Source organism: Oncorhynchus gorbuscha, linkage group LG10, assembly GCF_021184085.1.
Source record: "Oncorhynchus gorbuscha isolate QuinsamMale2020 ecotype Even-year linkage group LG10, OgorEven_v1.0, whole genome shotgun sequence".
NCBI classification, from domain to species: domain Eukaryota; kingdom Metazoa; phylum Chordata; class Actinopteri; order Salmoniformes; family Salmonidae; genus Oncorhynchus; species Oncorhynchus gorbuscha.
In genome coordinates this window covers 98,173,327-98,193,326 of record NC_060182.1, presented here as the reverse complement: position 1 = coordinate 98,193,326, position 20,000 = coordinate 98,173,327, and the positions used below count along the sequence as shown (strand labels likewise).

Below are 20,000 nucleotides of genomic sequence, written 5' to 3'. Positions count from 1 at the left end.
AGGCTACCTACCTCCTCTACACTCTAACCACTAGACTACCATGCCGCCTCTACACTCTAACCACTAGGCTACCTGCCTCCCCCACACTCTAACCACTAGACTACCTACCTCCTCTACACTCTAACCACTAGGCTACCTACCTCCTCTACACTCTAACCACTAGGCTACCTGCCTCCTCTACACTCTAACCACTAGACTACCTGCCTCCTCTACACTCTAACCACTAGGCTACCTGCCTCCTCTACACTCTAACCACTAGGCTACCTGCCTCCTCTACACTCTAACCACTAGGCTACCTGCCTCCTCTACACTCTAACCCACTAGGCTACCTGCCTCCTCTACACTCTAACCACTAGGCTACCTGCCACCTCTACACTCTAACCACTAGACTACCTGCCTCCTCTACACTCTAACCACTAGGCTACCTACCTCCTCTACACTCTAACCACTAGGCTACCTGCCTCCTCTACACTCTAACCACTAGGCTACCTGCCGCCCCTACACTCTAACCACTAGGCTACCTGCCTCCTCTACACTCTAACCACTAGACTACCTGCCTCCTCTACACTCTAACCACTAGGCTACCTGCCACCTCTACACTCTAACCACTAGGCTACCTGCCTCCTCTACACTCTAACCCACTAGGCTACCTGCCTCCTCTACACTCTAACCACTAGGCTACCTGCCACCTCTACACTCTAACCACTAGACTACCTGCCTCCTCTACACTCTAACCACTAGGCTACCTGCCTCCTCTACACTCTAACCACTAGGCTACCTGCCTCCTCTACACTCTAACCACTAGGCTACCTGCCTCCTCTACACTCTAACCACTAGGCTACCTGCCACCCCTCTAACCACTAGGCTACCTGCCTCCTCTACACTCTAACCACTAGGCTACCTGCCACCTCTACACTCTAACCACTAGGCTACCTGCCTCCTCTACACTCTAACCACTAGGCTACCTGCCGCCCCTACACTCTAACCACTAGGCTACCTGCCACCCCTCTAACCACTAGGCTACCTACCTCCTCTACACTCTAACCACTAGGCTACCTGCCACCTCTACACTCTAACCACTAGGCTACCTGCCTCCTCTACACTCTAACCACTAGCCTACCTGCCGCCCCTACACTCTAACCACTAGGCTACCTGCCACCCCTCTAACCACTAGGCTACCTGCCGCCCCTACACTCTAACCACTAGGCTACCTGCCACCCCTCTAACCACCACTAGGCTACCTACCTCCTCTACACTCTAACCACTAGGCTACCTGCCACCTCTACACTCTAACCACTAGGCTACCTGCCACCTCTACACTCTAACCACTAGGCTACCTGCCTCCTCTACACTCTAACCACTAGGCTACCTGCCTCCCCTACACTCTAACCACTAGGCTACCTGCCACCCCTCTAACCACTAGGCTACCTGCCGCCCCTACACTCTAACCACTAGGCTACCTGCCACCCCTCTAACCACTAGGCTACCTGCCTCCTCTACACTCTAACCACTAGGCTACCTGCCTCCTCTACACTCTAACCACTAGACTACCTGCCTCCTCTACACTCTAACCACTAGGCTACCTGCCACCCCTCTAACCACTAGGCTACCTGCCTCCTCTACACTCTAACCACTAGACTACCTGCCTCCTCTACACTCTAACCACTAGGCTACCTACCTCCTCTACACTCTAACCACTAGGCTACCTGCCACCTCTACACTCTAACCACTAGGCTACCTACCTCCTCTACACTCTAACCACTAGGCTACCTGCCACCTCTACACTCTAACCACTAGACTACCTGCCTCCTCTACACTCTAACCACTAGGCTACCTGCCTCCTCTACACTCTAACCACTAGGCTACCTACCTCCTCTACACTCTAAACACTAGGCTACCTGCCTCCTCTAACCACTAGGCTACCTACCTCCCCTACACTCTAACCACTAGTGACCTGACCATTACTGATTATCACTAATTAACCATCATTTATTCACATCACTTTAATAAACTATTTCAGTCGTTGTGTATATTGTATATTATATCTGATTTATCTCTAGAGAAACTACAACTCCCTTCGACATCACACAGTTCAGTCTGGGTCTGATTTATCTTTTGAGAAACTACAACTCCCTACGACATCACACAGTTCAGTCTGGAACAAAACACTCTTGCAAAACCGTTACGCGTATTAATTTAAGTCTGAATCCCAACTACTGAGAAGTTCGAAGGAAAGGTTTACAATTCCTACGTCTGAATAGTCCTCTAACAGATGGGAGTAGGTTTACAATTCCTTCGTCTGAATAGTCCCCTAACAGATGGGAGTAGGAATAACAGTGCAGGTTTTAAATGGTGTCAAGGTTCTATTCGGGAAGACGATGCCCCACTAACCTCCTGTCATCCCCGTAACAATGGAGGCGATTCCCGACGCTGGCGCTCCTCTCAGCCCATCCATGGTCATCTTTGATTGGCTGTTCAGACGCTGCTTCAGATCCGCCTTCTCCGACTCCAATTGGTCGATATCAGCCTGCAGCGCATCCATGGTCTCCTCAAACTCCCTACAGAGGAAATAGACATCTGTTATAAAAACTGATTCTAGATCAGCCTGATTGACAATGACCCCTCTATAGTAAGGATGAATTGGTGATAACCAGGGTTGGGATCAATCCCATTTCAATTCAGCCAATTCAGAAAAATAAACTGGAGCAATATTGGATATGACAATACTATCCTACATATTCTCTCTATACCAGGGTTCTCCAACCCTGTTCCTGGAGAGAACCCCTCCTGTAGGGTTGGAGAACCCTGTTCCTGGAGAGATATCCTCCTGTAGGTTTTAACTCCAACCATGTTCCTGGAGAGAAACCCTCCTGTAGGGTTCTCCAACCCTGTTCCTGGAGAGATATCCTCCTGTAGGTTTCAACTCCAACCCTGTTCCTGGAGAGAGACCCTCCTGTAGGTTTTAACTCCAACCCTGTTCCTGGAGAGAGACCCTCCTGTAGGTTTTAACTCCAACCCTGTTCCTGGAGAGAGACCCTCCTGTAGGTTTTAACTCCAACCCTGTTCCTGGAGAGAGACCCTCCTATAGGTTTTAACTCCAACCCTGTTCCTGGAGAAACCCTCCTGTAGGTTTTAACTCCAACCCTGTTCCTGGAGAAACCCTCCTGTAGGTTTTAACTCCAACCCTGTTCCTGGAGAGAAACCCTCCTGTAGGTTTTGAAAAAAGATGCTAGCTAGAACCTAAAATAGTTTTTTGGCAGTCCCCCGTAGGAGAACCCAAAAGAGTCCATAGGTTCTCCTACAGCCGAAGAACCGTTTTGGAACCCTTTGTTCGAAGAGTTTATGTAGCAGTCACGAGGTTTCTCCTGGTAACGTGATGAGGTAGCACCGACCTGCGAAGGTATACGGTAGCCCCTGGTCACGTGATGAGGTAGCCCCGACCTGCGATTTAAAAAAACAGTGTCGTTCCTTTGCCCAATAGGGAAAGAAACTGATTTTAAAGTCGCAGGTCGGGGGCTACCTCATCACGTGACCAGGAGCTACTGTATACCATCGCAGGTCAGGGCTACCTCATCACGTGACCATGACCCTACCCGTATACCATCGCAGGTCAGGGCTACCTCATCACGTGACCATGACCCTACCCGTATACCATCGCAGGTCGGGGGCTACCTCATCACGTGACCAGGAGCTACTGTATACCATCGCAGGTCGGGGCTACCTCATCACGTGACCATGACCCTACCCGTATACCATCGCAGGTCAGGGCTACCTCATCACGTGACCATGACCCTACCCGTATACCATCTAGACATGTGTATGTTGTGACGTGTTCTTACTTCTCTTTCTTCTTGAGCAGAGTCTGAGTCTCGTCGAGTTGAGTCTGGATCTTCTCTACGCGCTCGTCTGCGTCTCTAGATGAACTGTCGAGTTTCTTCTCCAACAGACTGAGCCGAACGCTAGCCTCACTCAGCTCCTCTCCCTGGGGACACACACAAGATGGTGTCGACAGACATGGTCGCCCTGTTCCTAGCTCCTATTTGAATGTTTGTTGTTATTTATTACATTATTTGCTAAAGAATTATGTCTTAATTCCTTTATTTTACATTTTTTTGGATGATGCGTGTGATGTTTTGTGTTGTCAGATATTACTGCACTGTTGAAGCTAGGAACACAAGTGTTTAGTTAGATATTACTGCACTGTTGAAGCTAGGAACACAAGCGTTTAGTTAGGTATTACTGCACTGGTGGAGCTAGGAACACAAGCATTTAGTTAGATATTACTGCACTGTTGAAGCTAGGAACACAAGTGTTTAGTTAGATATTACTGCACTGTTGAAGCTAGGAACACAAGCGTTTAGTTAGATATTACTGCACTGTTGAAGCTAGGAACACAAGCGTTTAGTTAGGTATTACTGCACTGGTGGAGCTAGAAACACAAGCATTTAGTTAGATATTACTGCACTGGTGGAGCTAGGAACACAAGCATTTAGTTAGATATTACTGCACTGTTGAAGCTAGGAACACAAGCGTTTAGTTAGGTATTACTGCACTGTTGAAGCTAGGAACACAAGCGTTTAGTTAGATATTACTGCACTGTTGAAGCTAGGAACACAAGCGTTTAGTTAGGTATTACTGCACTGTTGAAGCTAGGAACACAAGCGTTTCGCTAAGTCGTTTATAACATCTGATAAATATGTGTATCGGACCAATAAAATACATTGATTTTGATTTGACAACAAACTGTAATGATCCCTGGTGATACTGTCCTGCAAGGGACCCATCTCTCAATGTGTCCACATAGGAAGGGTTCATTTAGCCTACAGTGTTCAGCCTTAGGTCGCGATTCAATCTGAAACCGCACTGTTAGACATTTAAAGGTCATTAGACATGTAAAGGTCATTAGACTAGACATTTAAAGGTCATTAGACATTTAATAAAGTTCATTAAAAGGTCATTAGACATTTAAAGGTCATGAGACATTTAATAAAGGTCATTAAAAGGTCATTAAGACATTTAAAGGTCATTAGACATTTAAAGGTCATTAGACATTTAAAGGTCATTAGACATTTAAAGGTTATTACACATTTAAAGGTCATTAGACATCTAAAGGTCATTAGACATCTAAAGGTCATTAGACATTTAAAGGTCATTAAGACATTTAAAGGTCAGTAGACATTTAAAGGTCATTAGACATTTAAAGGTCATTAGACATTTAAAGGTCATTAGACATTTAAAGGTCAATAGACAGTTAAAGGTCATTTAAGGGTCATTAAGACATTTAAAGGTCATTAGACATTTAAAGGTCATTAGACATTTAAAGGTCATTAGACATTTAAAGGTCATTAGACATTTAAAGGTCATTAGACATTTAAAGGTCATTAGACATTTAAAGGTCATTAGACATTTAAAGGTCATTAGACATTTAAAGGTCATTAGACATTTAAAGGTCATTAAGACATTTAAAGGTCATTAGACATTTAAAGGTCATTAGACATTTAAAGGTCATTAGACATTTAAAGGTCATTAGACATTTAAAGGTCATTTCCAATTGAACCCACGTCTGCAGCCTTTAATGTGGGTCTCCATGAACATGGTAACATTGCCTTAGAAAGCAGGCGTTGTCTCTATGAGCCAGATGGTATTAAATCCCTTAGTAAGGCTGGTTAACTCTGTGTCAGGGTGGTGCGTTCATTGTTGTTAAACCATTGAGAGGTCATCAGGAAGTGTGTTAGTATACCTTGATCTCGTGTGTTCAGAGAGGTCATCAGGAAGTGTGTTAGTATACCTTGATCTCGTGTGTTCAGAGAGGTCATCAGGAAGTGTGTTAGTATACCTTGATCTCGTGTGTTCAGAGAGGTCATCAGGAAGTGTGCTAGTGTACCTTGATCTCGTGTGTTCAGAGAGGTCATCAGGAAGTGTGTTAGTGTACCTTGATCTCGTGTGTTCAGAGAGGTCATCAGGAAGTGTGCTAGTGTACCTTGATCTCGTGTGTTCAGAGAGGTCATCAGGAAGTGTGTTAGTATACCTTGATCTCGTGTGTTCAGAGAGGTCATCAGGAAGTGTGTTAGTGTACCTTGATCTCGTGTGTTCAGAGAGGTCATCAGGAAGTGTGCTAGTGTACCTTGATCTCGTGTGTTCAGAGAGGTCATCAGGAAGTGTGCTAGTGTACCTTGATCTCGTGTGTTCAGAGAGGTCATCAGGAAGTGTGTTAGTATACCTTGATCTCGTGTGTTCAGAGAGGTCATCAGGAAGTGTGTTAGTGTACCTTGATCTCGTGTGTTCAGAGAGGTCATCAGGAAGTGTGCTAGTGTACCTTGATCTCGTGTGTTCAGAGAGGTCATCAGGAAGTGTGCTAGTGTACCTTGATCTCGTGTGTTCAGAGAGGTCATCAGGAAGTGTGTTAGTGTACCTTGATCTCGTGTGTTCAGAGAGGTCATCAGGAAGTGTGTTAGTGTACCTTGATCTCGTGTGTTCAGAGAGGTCATCAGGAAGTGTGCTAGTGTACCTTGATCTCGTGTGTTCAGAGAGGTCATCAGGAAGTGTGTTAGTATACCTTGATCTCGTGTGTTCAGAGAGGTCATCAGGAAGTGTGCTAGTGTACCTTGATCTCGTGTGTTCAGAGAGGTCATCAGGAAGTGTGTTAGTATACCTTGATCTCGTGTGTTCAGAGAGGTCATCAGGAAGTGTGCTAGTGTACCTTGATCTCGTGTGTTCAGAGAGGTCATCAGGAAGTGTGTTAGTGTACCTTGATCTCGTGTGTTCAGAGAGGTCATCAGGAAGTGTGTTAGTGTACCTTGATCTCGTGTGTTCAGAGAGGTCATCAGGAAGTGTGCTAGTGTACCTTGATCTCGTGTGTTCAGAGAGGTCATCAGGAAGTGTGCTAGTGTACCTTGATCTCGTGTGTTCAGAGAGGTCATCAGGAAGTGTGTTAGTGTACCTTGATCTCGTGTGTTCAGAGAGGTCATCAGGAAGTGTGCTAGTGTACCTTGATCTCGTGTGTTCAGAGAGGTAATAATAATATAATAATAATAATAATATAATAATAATATAATAATATAATAATAATAATATATGCCATTTAGCAGACGCTTTTATCCAAAGCGACTTACAGTCATGTGTGCATACATTCTACGTATGGGTGGTCCCGGGGATTGAACCCACTACCCTGGCGTTACAAGCGCCATGCTCTACCAACTGAGCTACAGAAGGACCATCAGGTACCTTGAACTTGAGTGACTTCTTGAGCTCCTTGATGACTGTGTCTCTGTCCTCCAGCTTCATGCCCAGTCCTTCTGCGTCTGTGATCTCCGCTCTGAGGGCTGTGGCACGCAGCTCCACCGGAGGAAGTGTCTGGGAAGGGGCAAACACAACCACATCAACCAATCAAAAAGGGGCAAACACAACCACATCAACCAATCAAAAAGGAACAAACAACCACATCAACCAATCAAAAAGGGACAAACAACCACATCAACCAATCAAAAAGGGACAAACAAACCACATCAACCAATCAAAAAGGAACAAACAACCACATCAATCAATCAAAAAGGGACAAACAACCACATCAACTAATCAAAAAGGGACAAACAACCACATCAACCAATCAAAAAGGGACAAACACAACCACATCAACCAATCAAAAAGGAACAAACAACCACATCAACCAATCAAAAAGGGACAAACAACCACATCAACCAATCAAAAAGGGACAAACACAACCACATCAACCAATCAAAAAGGAACAAACAACCACATCAACCAATCAAAAAGGGACAAACAACCACATCAACCAATCAAAAAGGGACAAACAACCACATTTACATTTAAGTCATTTAGCAGACGCTCTTATCCAGAGCGACTTACCACATCAACCAATCAAAAAGGGGCAAACACAACCACATCAACCAATCAAAAAGGGACAAACAACCACATCAACCAATCAAAAAGGGACAAACACAACCACATCAACCAATCAAAAAGGGACAAACACAACCACATCAACCAATCAAAAAGGGACAAACAACCACATCAACCAATCAAAAAGGGACAAACACAACCACATCAACCAATCAAAAAGGGACAAACACAACCACATCAACCAATCAAAAAGGGGCAAACACAACCACATCAACCAACCAAAAAGGGACAAACAACCACATCAACCAATCAAAAAGGGACAAACAACCACATCAACCAATCAAAAAGGGGCAAACACAACCACATCAACCAATCAAAAAGGGACAAACAACCACATCAACCAATCAAAAAGGGGCAAACACAACCACATCAACCAATCAAAAAGGGACAAACAACCACATCAACCAATCAAAAAGGGACAAACAACCACATCAACCAATCAAAAAGGGACAAACAACCACATCAACCAATCAAAAAGGGACAAACAACCACATCAACCAATCAAAAAGGAACAAACAACCACATCAACCAATCAAAAAGGGACAAACACAACCACATCAACCAATCAAAAAGGAACAAACAACCACATCAACCAATCAAAATGGGACAAACAACCACATCAACCAATCAAAAAGGGACAAACAACCACATCAACCAATCAAAAAGGGACAAAAAAACCACATCAACCAATCAAAAAGGGACAAACACAACCACATCAACCAATCAAACTTCATATAGCACAGTTCCAACAATCAAAAATGCAGTTCAAAGTGCATAACATAATAAAATAATAAAAATGAATATATCCATGTTTTCCAGTTCCAACTAAACATGGAGGACAGACACAGATCAGTTTGTTAAACCGGAGTCTAACATCAGGGACTAAGACTACATAATGTACAGTCAAGATGTTGCTGTTGATGAGCATGTTGGTGCTGTCTCTCTGATACAGTACCTACAGTCAAGATGTTGCTGTTGCTGAGCATGTTGGTGCTGTCTCTCTGATACAGTACTTACAGTCAAAATGTTGCTGTTGATGAGCATGTTGGTGCTGTCTCTCTGATACAGTACCTACAGTCAAGATGTTGCTGTTGATAGAGTATGTTGGCGGTGTCTCTCTGATACAGTACCTACAGTCAAGCCGTTGCTATAGTTACCGTGATCTGGGGTCTATCTGCGTCGTACTCTCCCTCCTGCATGGCGGTGGCCATCTTGTTCATGGTTGCTATGACGATGCAGCAGGACTGGCGCAGGCACCCATAGGGGTTAGAACCTTGAGTTCCATAGATCTGGAGACAGAACAGACAGGTTAGATATAGAGGTACTGTATATGTGTGTGTTTACTGTGTGTGTGTTGGTTTGGTTTTCACTCTACTTGTGGGGAACAGAAGTCCTTACAAAGATAGTAAAACAAGGAAAATTTGGGACATTTCGTCGGTCCCCACAAGGAAAAAGACTAGGGGTTAGGAGTTAGGTTTAGGTTAAGGGTTTGGAGTTAAGGTTAGAGAAAATATGATTTTGAATGGGAATCAACTGTTTGGTCGTATGTGTGTGTGTGTGTGTGTGTGTGTACTACCTGCTCTCCAGCCTTAAAGGCCACGTCCTCTAGTTTGAGTGCGGAGAGTCCCTCCTGCTCCCCTAGATGGGCAACCATCTGCGCCCCTGCAGCCGCCACCTCCTGCAGCACAGCCACCACCCAGGTCAGGTGTTTCCTACAGTCCAGCAGAATATCTGCCACCTGGGGGAGAAAAAAAAAACACAGAGACCACATCAGATCACACCTGGGGGATCAAACAGTCCGAAGTCAGCTACTTAAATAATAAGCTCGAAGATAGAGATAGCTTGTTCATTTAGATTTTGAGAACAATTAACAACCAGGGAGGAATGTGTCGCTCATCCGTTGAATCTAACCCCGGTCTTGGTCTGCTTCACGGGCAACCAGGAAGTAAAGGCCTCTGGGTTAAAAACTCTGTGGTGACAGGCAAGATGGCGTACTGAGCAGTCACATTTTAGTTTGTTCTGTGGGTCAAGTGACAGATTCTATATTCTAAAATGTATCTATCTTTATTTTTTTGAGTGCTGAGTTGCTTCTAGCAAGTCAACATGCTAGCTAAAGTTTCTAGCAAGTCAACACGCTAGCTAAAGGAGAGATGTTTTTTTTTTTACCTTTATTTAACTAGGCAAGTCAGTTAAGAACAAATTCTTATTTTCAATGACGGCCTAGGAACAGTGGGTTAACTGCCTGTTCAGGGGCAGAACGACAGATTTTGTAGTTATAGTTTACAGTCAGTTAACTTCACCTGATTACGAGGAGAGATGTTATAGTTTTAACAAGGGCCATCGTTCTACTAACTACAGTAGTTAAATTAAAACCTCTCTTGTTTACATTTATCTAGTCGTTTGACTAGTATTTATTTGGTATGTTCACACTTGGTTCTTTAAATGCAAGGGGACTAAAAAACAATCTTAAAATGAAAGCCATTACTATTTATTTTGTAAAGGGGAAAGAAATCGAATTATACTTTTCTTTAAGAGATGCAATTAAGTGCTGAGGACATAAAGTTTTGGACTAATCAAGTGGGCTAAAAAAAACTCCTTCAGTCGTTGCTCCACATGTTCAGCGGGAGTCGGCATCTTGCTATATAACTGTCCAGGCAAGGTAATAAATACGAAAGAAGAAGAGCCTAGTCGTTGGTTGTGTTGAATCTGGAAAAGTCTTTTCGCATTCTGTTTAACATTTATAGTTACAACAACGAACGACGACAAAAACAACAACATAACTCTTATTGGAAAATGTGTCAAATCTAAATCGAACAACAGTCAGGAAATGTTTCACACAGACAATACTATTATTTTATTATTATTATTATTTATTTATTATTATTTTATGATGAATGGTTAGACAGATCACCAAAATGTTCTGTTTCCCATCACAATGTAATTTTCATTTTATTGTTGCTATGCTCATGTTATTGTTGCTATGCTCATGTTATTGTTGCTATGCTCATGTTATTGTTGCTATGCTCATGTTATTGTTGCTATGCTCATGTTATTGTTGCTATGCTCATGTTATTGTTGCTATGCTCATGTGCTTACTGATACCTGGAGATAGTTAAGCCTGTACAATTATCTTGGTTCTAAACCCATTTGCATCTCATGCTTCTAGAATTGACCATATTGTTTAGTTTCTAGTGTTGTTTTAGAATGTATTTCAGGAGTGGCCATGTCTGCTACCCCATTAACAGACTATGTAATTATCTCATTACACCTAATAGGGGTTTGCAATAATGGCTACTGGAAGTTTTAATTCAAAATCTTCTTAATTACCAGGACACGGATGGCCTCACTGCAAACTTTTACAAGCATTTCTGGGAAAACCTTAGATTGGTGGAAATCCTTACAGATGACATACTCCCAATACCATTAATGAAACACGGTGTAAATAATCTTGATTCCCAAACCTGGAAAAGATCCCCAAGATCCCCAATTCACCCACCTGTCGACAATGTTTACACAAATCCCCTATGTTTACAATGTTTACACAAATCCCCTTTGTTTACACAAATCCCCTATGTTTACACAAATCCCCTTTGTTTACACAAATCCCTTTGTTTACACAAATCCCTTTGTTTACACAAATCCCCTTTGTTTACACAAATCCCCTTGTTTACACAAATCCCTTGTTTACACAAATCCCCTATGTTTACACAAATCCCTAAATGATGATTTAGGAACAGCTGGGAGCAATACAATAAATGACAAACATGACACGTTGCTCCACATGTTTACATCTTGCTAAATCCCCTATGTTTACACAAATCCCCTTTGTTTACACAAAAACTGTTTACAATGTGTTTAAATCAACAAATGTTTCCACAAACTTTGTTTACACAAATCCCCTTTGTTTACACAAATCACAATGGCAAAAAACACGACAGGACAGGAAGTTTAACATTTATAGTTACAACAACGATGATCCCAAAAACAACAACATTTCGTTGGTTGTGTTGAGGAAATGTTTCACACAGACAATACTATTATTTTATTATTATTATTATTTATTTATTATTATTTTATGTTGGTTAGACAGATACCAAAATGTTCTGTTTCCCATGTTTTTCATTTTATTGTTGCAAATTGTTGCCTCATGTTATTGTTGCTATGCTCATGTTTACACAAATCCTCTATGTTTACACACAAAAATCCCTTTGTTTACACAAATCCCCTATGTTTACACAAACTTTTACAAGCATTTCTGGGAAAACCTTAGATTGTTTACAGATGACAAATGTTTAATCATTCAAAAGATCCCCAAGATTTGTTTACACAAATCCCTATGTTTACAATGTTTACACAAATCCCCTTTGTTTACACAAATCCCCTATGTTTACACAAATCCCCTTTGTTTAAAAATCCCCTATGTTTACACAAATCCCCTTTGTTTACACAAATCCCCACAAATCCCCTATGTTTACACAAATCCCCTATGTTTACACAAATCCCCTAAATCCCCTTTGTTTACACAAATCCCCTTTGTTTACACAAATCCCCTTTGTTTACACAAATCCCCTTGTTTACACAAATCCCCTTTGTTTACACAAATCCCCTTTGTTTAAAAATCCCCTTGTTTACACAAATCCCCTTTGTTTACACAAATCCCCTATGTTTACACAAATCCCCTTGTTTACACAAATCCCAATGTTTACACAAATCCCCACAAATTTGTTTACACAAATCCCCTTGTTTACACAAATCCCCTTTGTTTACACAAATCCCCTATGTTTACACAAATCCCCTTTGTTTACACAAATCCCCTTTGTTTACACAAATCCCCACAAATCCCCTTGTTTACACAAATCCCCTTTGTTTACACAAATCCCTCCCCTATGTTTACACAAATCCCATTTTACACAAATCCCATTTGTTTACACAAATCCCTATGTTTACAATGTTTACACAAATCCCCTTTGTTTACACAAATCCCCTTTGTTTACACAAATCCCTCCTTGTTTACACAAATCCCCCCTATGTTTACACAAATCCCCACAAATTTGTTTACACAAATCCCCTATGTTTACACAAATCCCCTATGTTTACACAAATCCCCTTTGTTTAACACAAATCCCCTTTGTTTACACAAATCCCTTTGTTTACACAAATATGTTTACACAAATCCCCTATGTTTACACAAATCCCATTTGTTTACACAAATCCCCTATGTTTACACAAATCCCCTTTGTTTACACAAATCCCCTTTGTTTACACAAATCCCCTTTGTTTACACAAATCCCCTATGTTTACACAAATCCCCTTTGTTTACACAAATCCCCTTTGTTTACACAAATCCCCTTTGTTTACACAAATCCCCTTTGTTTACACAAATCCCCTTTGTTTACACAAATCCCCTTTGTTTACACAAATCCCCTTTGTTTACACAAATCCCCTATGTTTACACAAATCCCCTTTGTTTACACAAATCCCCTTTGTTTACACAAATCCCCTTAAGGGAAGTATGGAACAAGTCATCGGCGAAACACAATCTTTTTTTCATGACAGGAAGATTAATTCACAACATAAACAACATAAAATGAGTTTTAGACTTGAAAACAGAGACCTAATTGAGGATGGTGGTTTTTATCTTACTTTTAGACAGAAATTTGATACGGTCAAATATAAATTTAATCTTCTGGGTACTTGAATTCTTTGGTTTTGGGAATAAAGTTGATAGATTTGATGAAAGCTTGCTACCAGGACATAAATAGCCCCTGTGTCATTAACGGGTGGGCACATTACCTCGTTTAGAAGTTAAACTTGGTAATTATACAAGTGTGTTCAGTTAGTCCACATTATGGAGGCTGAGATGCTGGCTATCCAGCTAAAGATCTGTAATGATATAAAAACAGCTATCTGTGCTGACATCTCAGTTCGCCAACTAGCTGAAGACAACACAGTCTTTAAAAGTATATATATATTTTACCTTTATTTAACTAGGCAAGTCAGTTAAGAACAAATTCTTATTTTCTAAGACGGCCTAGGAACAGTGGGTTAACTGGCCTAGGAACAGGGGGTTAACTGGTCTAGGAACAGTGGGTTAACTGGTCTAGGAACAGTGGGTTAACTGGTCTAGGAACAGTGGGTTAACTGGCCTAGGAACAGGGGGTTAACTGGTCTAGGAACAGTGCGTTAACTGCCTTGTTCAGGGGGCAGAATTAAATATCCCTGGAGAAGTATCCCTGGAGAAGTATCCCTAGAGAAGTATCCCTGGAGAAGTATCCCTAGATAAGTATCCCTAGAGAAGTATCCCTGGAGAAGTATACTGAGAGAAGTATCCCTGGAGAAGCATCCATATAGAAGTATCCCTGGAGAAGTATCCCGAGAGAAGTATCCCTGGAGAAGTATCCCCAGAGAAGTATCCCCGGAGAAGTATCCCTGGAGAAGTAGCCATATAGAAGTATCCCTGGAGAAGCATCCATAGAGAAGTATCCCTGGAGAAGTATCCCTGGAGAAGTATCCCTGGAGAAGTATCCCTAGAGAAATATCCCTGGAGAAGTATCCCTGGAGAAGTATCCATATAGAAGTATCGCTGGAGAAGTATCCCTGGAGAAGCATCCATATAGAAGTATCGCTGGAGAAGTATCCCGAGAGAAGTATCCCTGGAGAAGTATCCCCAGAGAAGTATCCCGAGAGAAGTATCCCTGGACAAGTATCCCTGGAGAAGTATCCCTGGAGAAGTATCCCTGGAGAAGTATCCCGAGAGAAGTATCCCTGGAGAAGTATCCCTGGAGAAGTATCCCTGGAGAAGTATCCCGGAAGAAGTATCCCTGGAGAAGTATCCATATAGAAGTATCCCTAGAGAAGTATCCCTGGAGAAGTATCCCTGGAGAAGTATCCCTGGAGAAGTATCCATATAGAAGCATCCCTGGAGAAGTATCCCTGGAGAAGTATCCATATAGAAGTATCCCTGGAGAAGTATCCTAGAGACATATCCATAGAGAAATATCCCTGGAGAAGTATCCCTGGAGAAGTATCCCCAGAGAAGTATCCCTGGAGAAGTATCCCTGAAGAAGTATCCCTGGAGAAGTATCCCTGGAGAAATATCCCTAGAGAAATATCCCTGGAGAAGTATCCCCAAAGAAGTGTTTAGGATAGTGGGCAGATAACGTGTTCTCCTTTCATGTGATGTTTAATATCTCTAAGCTCCCTGTCAAGTTACCTGCCTTTTATCAGCCAGCCCTTCTCTATTGGAAGATGCTTTACATCTTCTCTGTAGGAAGATGCTTTACATCTTCTCTATTGGAAGATGCTTTACATCTTCTCTGTAGGAAGATGCTTTACATCTTCTCTATTGGAAGATGCTTTACATCTTCTCTGTAGGAAGATGCTTTACATCTTCTCTGTAGGAAGATGCTTTACATCTTCTCTGTAGGAAGATGCTTTACATCTTCTCTGTAGGAAGATGCTTTACATCTTCTCTGTAGGAAGATGCTTTACATCTTCTCTATTGGAAAATGCTTTACATCTTCTCTATTGGAAAATGCTTTACATCTTCTCTATTGGAAAATGCTTTACATCTTCTCTATTGGAAAATGCTTTACATCTTCTCTATTGGAAGATGCTTTACATCTTCTCTGTAGGAAGATGCTTTACATCTTCTCTATTGGAAAATGCTTTACATCTTCTCTATTGGAAAATGCTTTACATCTTCTCTATTGGAAAATGCTTTACATCTTCTCTATTGGAAGATGCTTTACATCTTCTCTATTGGAAGATGCTTTACATCTTCTCTATTGGAAAATGCTTTACATCTTCTCTATTGGAAGATGCTTTACATCTTCTCTATTGGAAGATGCTTTACATCTTCTCTGCTGGAAGATGCTTTACATCTTCTCTGCTGGAAGATGCTTTACATCTTCTCTATTGGAAGATGCTTTACATCTTCTCTATTGGAAAATGCTTTACATCTTCTCTGTTGGAAGATGCTTTACATCTTCTCTGCTGGAAGATGCTTTACATCTTCTCTGCTGGAAGATGCTTTACATCTTCTCTGCTGGAAGATGCTTTACAGCCCATAATGACTCTATGTTATACAGAACACTGGATGGTCCGTATTAAATATCATGAATGATGGGTTCGGGATTTTCTCTCTTATAATGATGTTTGTGTTCAATATGATTTCATACCGGTTATTAACGACAGGACTGTCGTTAACGCTGTTCCTACTAAGGCCTTTCTTTGCTATTTTCAATGAGGAATATGGTTCATATATTTGACTTTGTTGATGGAACATTGCATATTTGTTAACTTGAGAAATACTGCACCATACACCTTAGTTAGATGTAAAATTGCGCAAAATATTGTATTATTTTCTATATAAATACTGCTCAGGCCTCTGTCTATATGATACTGTGCCAAAACTGAGGCTGGTTGGTTACCTGCTGTAAGAAGGTGAGTGCTGATTGGTTACCTGCTGTAAGAAGGTGAGTGCTGATTGGTTACCTGCTGTAGGAAGGTGAGTGCTGATTGGTTACCTGCTGTAGGAAGGTGAGTGCTGATTGGTTACCTGCTGTAGGAAGGTGAGTGCTGATTGGTTACCTGCTGTAGGAAGGTGAGTGCTGATTGGTTACCTGCTGTAAGAAGGTGAGTGCAGCAGGTATCCCAGGTACGTCCGTACCAGGCATGCGTCGGCGGATCTTCTTACAGAACTGTCTGATGTCAGAACAGGAAGTCTCTAGATCCTTCAGCAGCACGGCCAGGTCCGTCTTCTCCTGCCCTGTGTGCAGGAACGCACGCAGACGACCAACCTCCACACACATACAGTCCAACGCACTCTGGGTAAACTACAGACAGGGAGAGGGGGGGGAGATGGCAGAAGGGAGGGAGCAGGGGGAGAATGAGGGCGAGAAAGATAGAGAATGCGGGAGGGGGGGGGGGAGATAGCGGGAGAGGAAGCGTGTCAGAAGAAGTCACATGGAGATACACCCACTGTAGTTAAAGGAACCCACTAGGTTTACCAACATCCTTCCAGTCGGGTTTTTGGACCTGTGACTTAAGCGTTTTGGCATTGAACACACTTGGAATAAAGAGTCTAGGTACCCTGATGTGATCAGCCAGATGCATGGTGCAGTCTTCTGTCTGCTCTGCCAGGTGGATACTGTACAGGTGCTGGTAGTATTTGATGGCCTTGGTGAGCGGAGCCACATGCACCGTCTCATCCAGCTGGTCTTTGTGCAGCAGGTCAATCAGGAAGTCCAGGGAACGTTCGTGAACGCCCATCTCCGGGTAGAGTGTCCCGATCTTCTGATATACCTCCACGCTGCATTGGTTCAGCGCTCTAACACACACACACACACACACACACACACACACACACACACACACACACACACACACACACACACACACACACACACAGACACACAGACACACAGACACACATACACACACACACACACACACACACACACACACACACACACACACACACACACACACACACACACACACACACACACACACACACACACACACCATAGTTGAGTGAGATCTTTCCATGTTGAATGCAGTGTAGATTTTTTTTTAAGTATGTGGCTAAACTTACTGTTCGTATTTATGTAGTGTAGCAAACTGACTTACTGTTCGTATTTATGTAGTGTAGCAGACTGACTTACTGTTCGTATTTATGTAGTGTAGCAGACTGACTTACTGTTCGTATTTATGTAGTGCAGCAGACTGACTTACTGTTCGTATTTATGTAGTGTAGCAGACTGACTTACTGTTCATATTTATGTAGTGTAGCAGACTGACTTACTGTTCGTATTTATGTAGTGTAGCAGACTGACTTACTGTTTGTATTTATGTAGTGTAGCCTGTAGCAGACTGACATACTGTTCGTATTTATGTAGTGTAGCAGACTGACTTACTGTTCGTATTTATGTAGTGTAGCCTGTAGCAGACTGACTTACTGTTCGTATTTATGTAGTGTAGCAGACTGACTTACTGTTCGTATTTATGTAGTGTAGCCTGTAGCAGACTGACTTACTGTTCGTATTTATGTAGTGTAGCAGACTGACTTACTGTTCGTATTTATGTAGTGTAGCCTGTAGCAGACTGACTTACTGTTCGTATTTATGTAGTGTAGCAGACTGACTTACTGTTTGTATTTATGTAGTGTAGCCTGTAGCAGACTGACTTACTGTTCGTATTTATGTAGTGTAGCAGACTGACTTACTGTTCGTATTTATGTAGTGTAGCCTGTAGCAGACTGACTTACTGTTCGTATTTATGTAGTGTAGCAGACTGACTTACTGTTCGTATTTATGTAGTGTAGCAGACTGACTTACTGTTCGTATTTATGTAGTGTAGCAGACTGACTTACTGTTCGTATTTATGTAGTGTAGCAGACTGACTTACTGTTCGTATTTATGTAGTGTAGCAGACTGACTTACTGTTCGTATTTATGTAGACTGACTACTGTTCGTATTTATGAGTGTAGCAGACTGACTTACTGTTCGTATTTATGTAGTGTAGCAGACTGACTTACTGTTCGTATTTATGTAGTGTAGCAGACTGACTTACTGTTCGTATTTATGTAGTGTAGCAGACTGACTTACTGTTCGTATTTATGTAGTGTAGCAGACTGACTTACTGTTCGTATTTATGTAGTGTAGCAGACTGACTTACTGTTCGTATTTATGTAGTGTAGCAGACTGACTTACTGTTCGTATTTATGTAGTGTAGCAGACTGACTTACTGTTCGTATTCATGTAGTGTAGCAGACTGACTTACTGTTCGTATTTATGTAGTGTAGCCTGTAGCAGACTGACTTACTGTTCGTATTTATGTAGTGTAGCAGACTGACTTACTGTTCGTATTTATGTAGTGTAGCCTGTAGCAGACTGACTTACTGTTCGTATTTATGTAGTGTAGCAGACTGACTTACTGTTCGTATTTATGTAGTGTAGCCTGTAGCAGACTGACTTACTGTTCGTATTTATGTAGTGTAGCAGACTGACTTACTGTTTGTATTTATGTAGTGTAGCCTGTAGCAGACTGACTTACTGTTCGTATTTATGTAGTGTAGCAGACTGACTTACTGTTCGTTTTTATGTAGTGTAGCCTGTAGCAGACTGACTTACTGTTCGTATTTATGTAGTGTAGCAGACTGACTTACTGTTCGTATTTATGTAGTGTAGCAGATTGACTTACTGTTCGTATTTATGTAGTGTAGCAGACTGACTTACTGTTCGTATTTATGTAGTGTAGCAGACTGACTTACTGTTCGTATTTATGTAGTGTAGCAGACTGACCTACTGTTCGTATTTATGTAGTGTAGCAGACTGACTTACTGTTCGTATTTATGTAGTGTAGCAGACTGACTTACTGTTCGTATTTATGTAGTGTAGCAGACTGACTTACTGTTCGTATTTATGTAGTGTAGCAGACTGACTTACTGTTCGTATTTATGTAGTGTAGCAGACTGACTTACTGTTCGTATTTATGTAGTGTAGCAGACTGACTTACTGTTCGTATTTATGTAGTGTAGCAGATTGACTTACTGTTCGTATTTATGTAGTGTAGCAGACTGACTTACTGTTCGTATTTATGTAGTGTAGCAGACTGACTTACTGTTCGTATTTATGTAGTGTAGCAGACTGACCTACTGTTCGTATTTATGTAGTGTAGCAGACTGACTTACTGTTCGTATTTATGTAGTGTAGCAGACTGACTTACTGTTCGTATTTATGTAGTGTAGCAGACTGACTTACTGTTCGTATTTATGTAGTGTAGCAGACTGACTTACTGTTCGTATTTATGTAGTGTAGCAGACTGACTTACTGTTCGTATTTATGTAGTGTAGCCTGTAGCAGACTGACTTACTGTTCGTATTTATGTAGTGTAGCCTGTAGCAGACTGACTTACTGTTCGTATTTATGTAGTGTAGCAGACTGACTTACTGTTCGTATTTATGTAGTGTAGCAGACTGACTTACTGTTCGTATTTATGTAGTGTAGCCTGTAGCAGACTGACTTACTGTTCGTATTTATGTAGTGTAGCCTGTAGCAGACTGACTTACTGTTCGT

The 20,000-nt window shown here is 41.9% G+C and overlaps 1 protein-coding gene across 9 annotated transcripts in view; it reads right to left on the bottom strand.

Annotated features, from left to right (window-relative positions):
- LOC124046819 (dynactin subunit 1-like) overlaps nt 1-20,000 on the bottom strand; it is an 808,447-nt gene that overhangs the window by 17,351 nt on the left and 771,096 nt on the right. For all 9 annotated transcript variants that reach the window (XM_046367577.1, XM_046367575.1, XM_046367576.1 and 6 more), the window contains 7 exons: nt 17,014-17,251; nt 16,545-16,757; nt 9,497-9,658; nt 9,078-9,209; nt 7,225-7,353; nt 3,840-3,982; nt 2,392-2,558 (listed from right to left, as the gene is read on the bottom strand). In XM_046367577.1, coding sequence (XP_046223533.1) covers nt 2,392-2,558; nt 3,840-3,982; nt 7,225-7,353; nt 9,078-9,209; nt 9,497-9,658; nt 16,545-16,757; nt 17,014-17,251 — 1,184 coding nt within the window. The remainder of the gene's footprint in view (nt 1-2,391; nt 2,559-3,839; nt 3,983-7,224; nt 7,354-9,077; nt 9,210-9,496; nt 9,659-16,544; nt 16,758-17,013; nt 17,252-20,000) is intronic.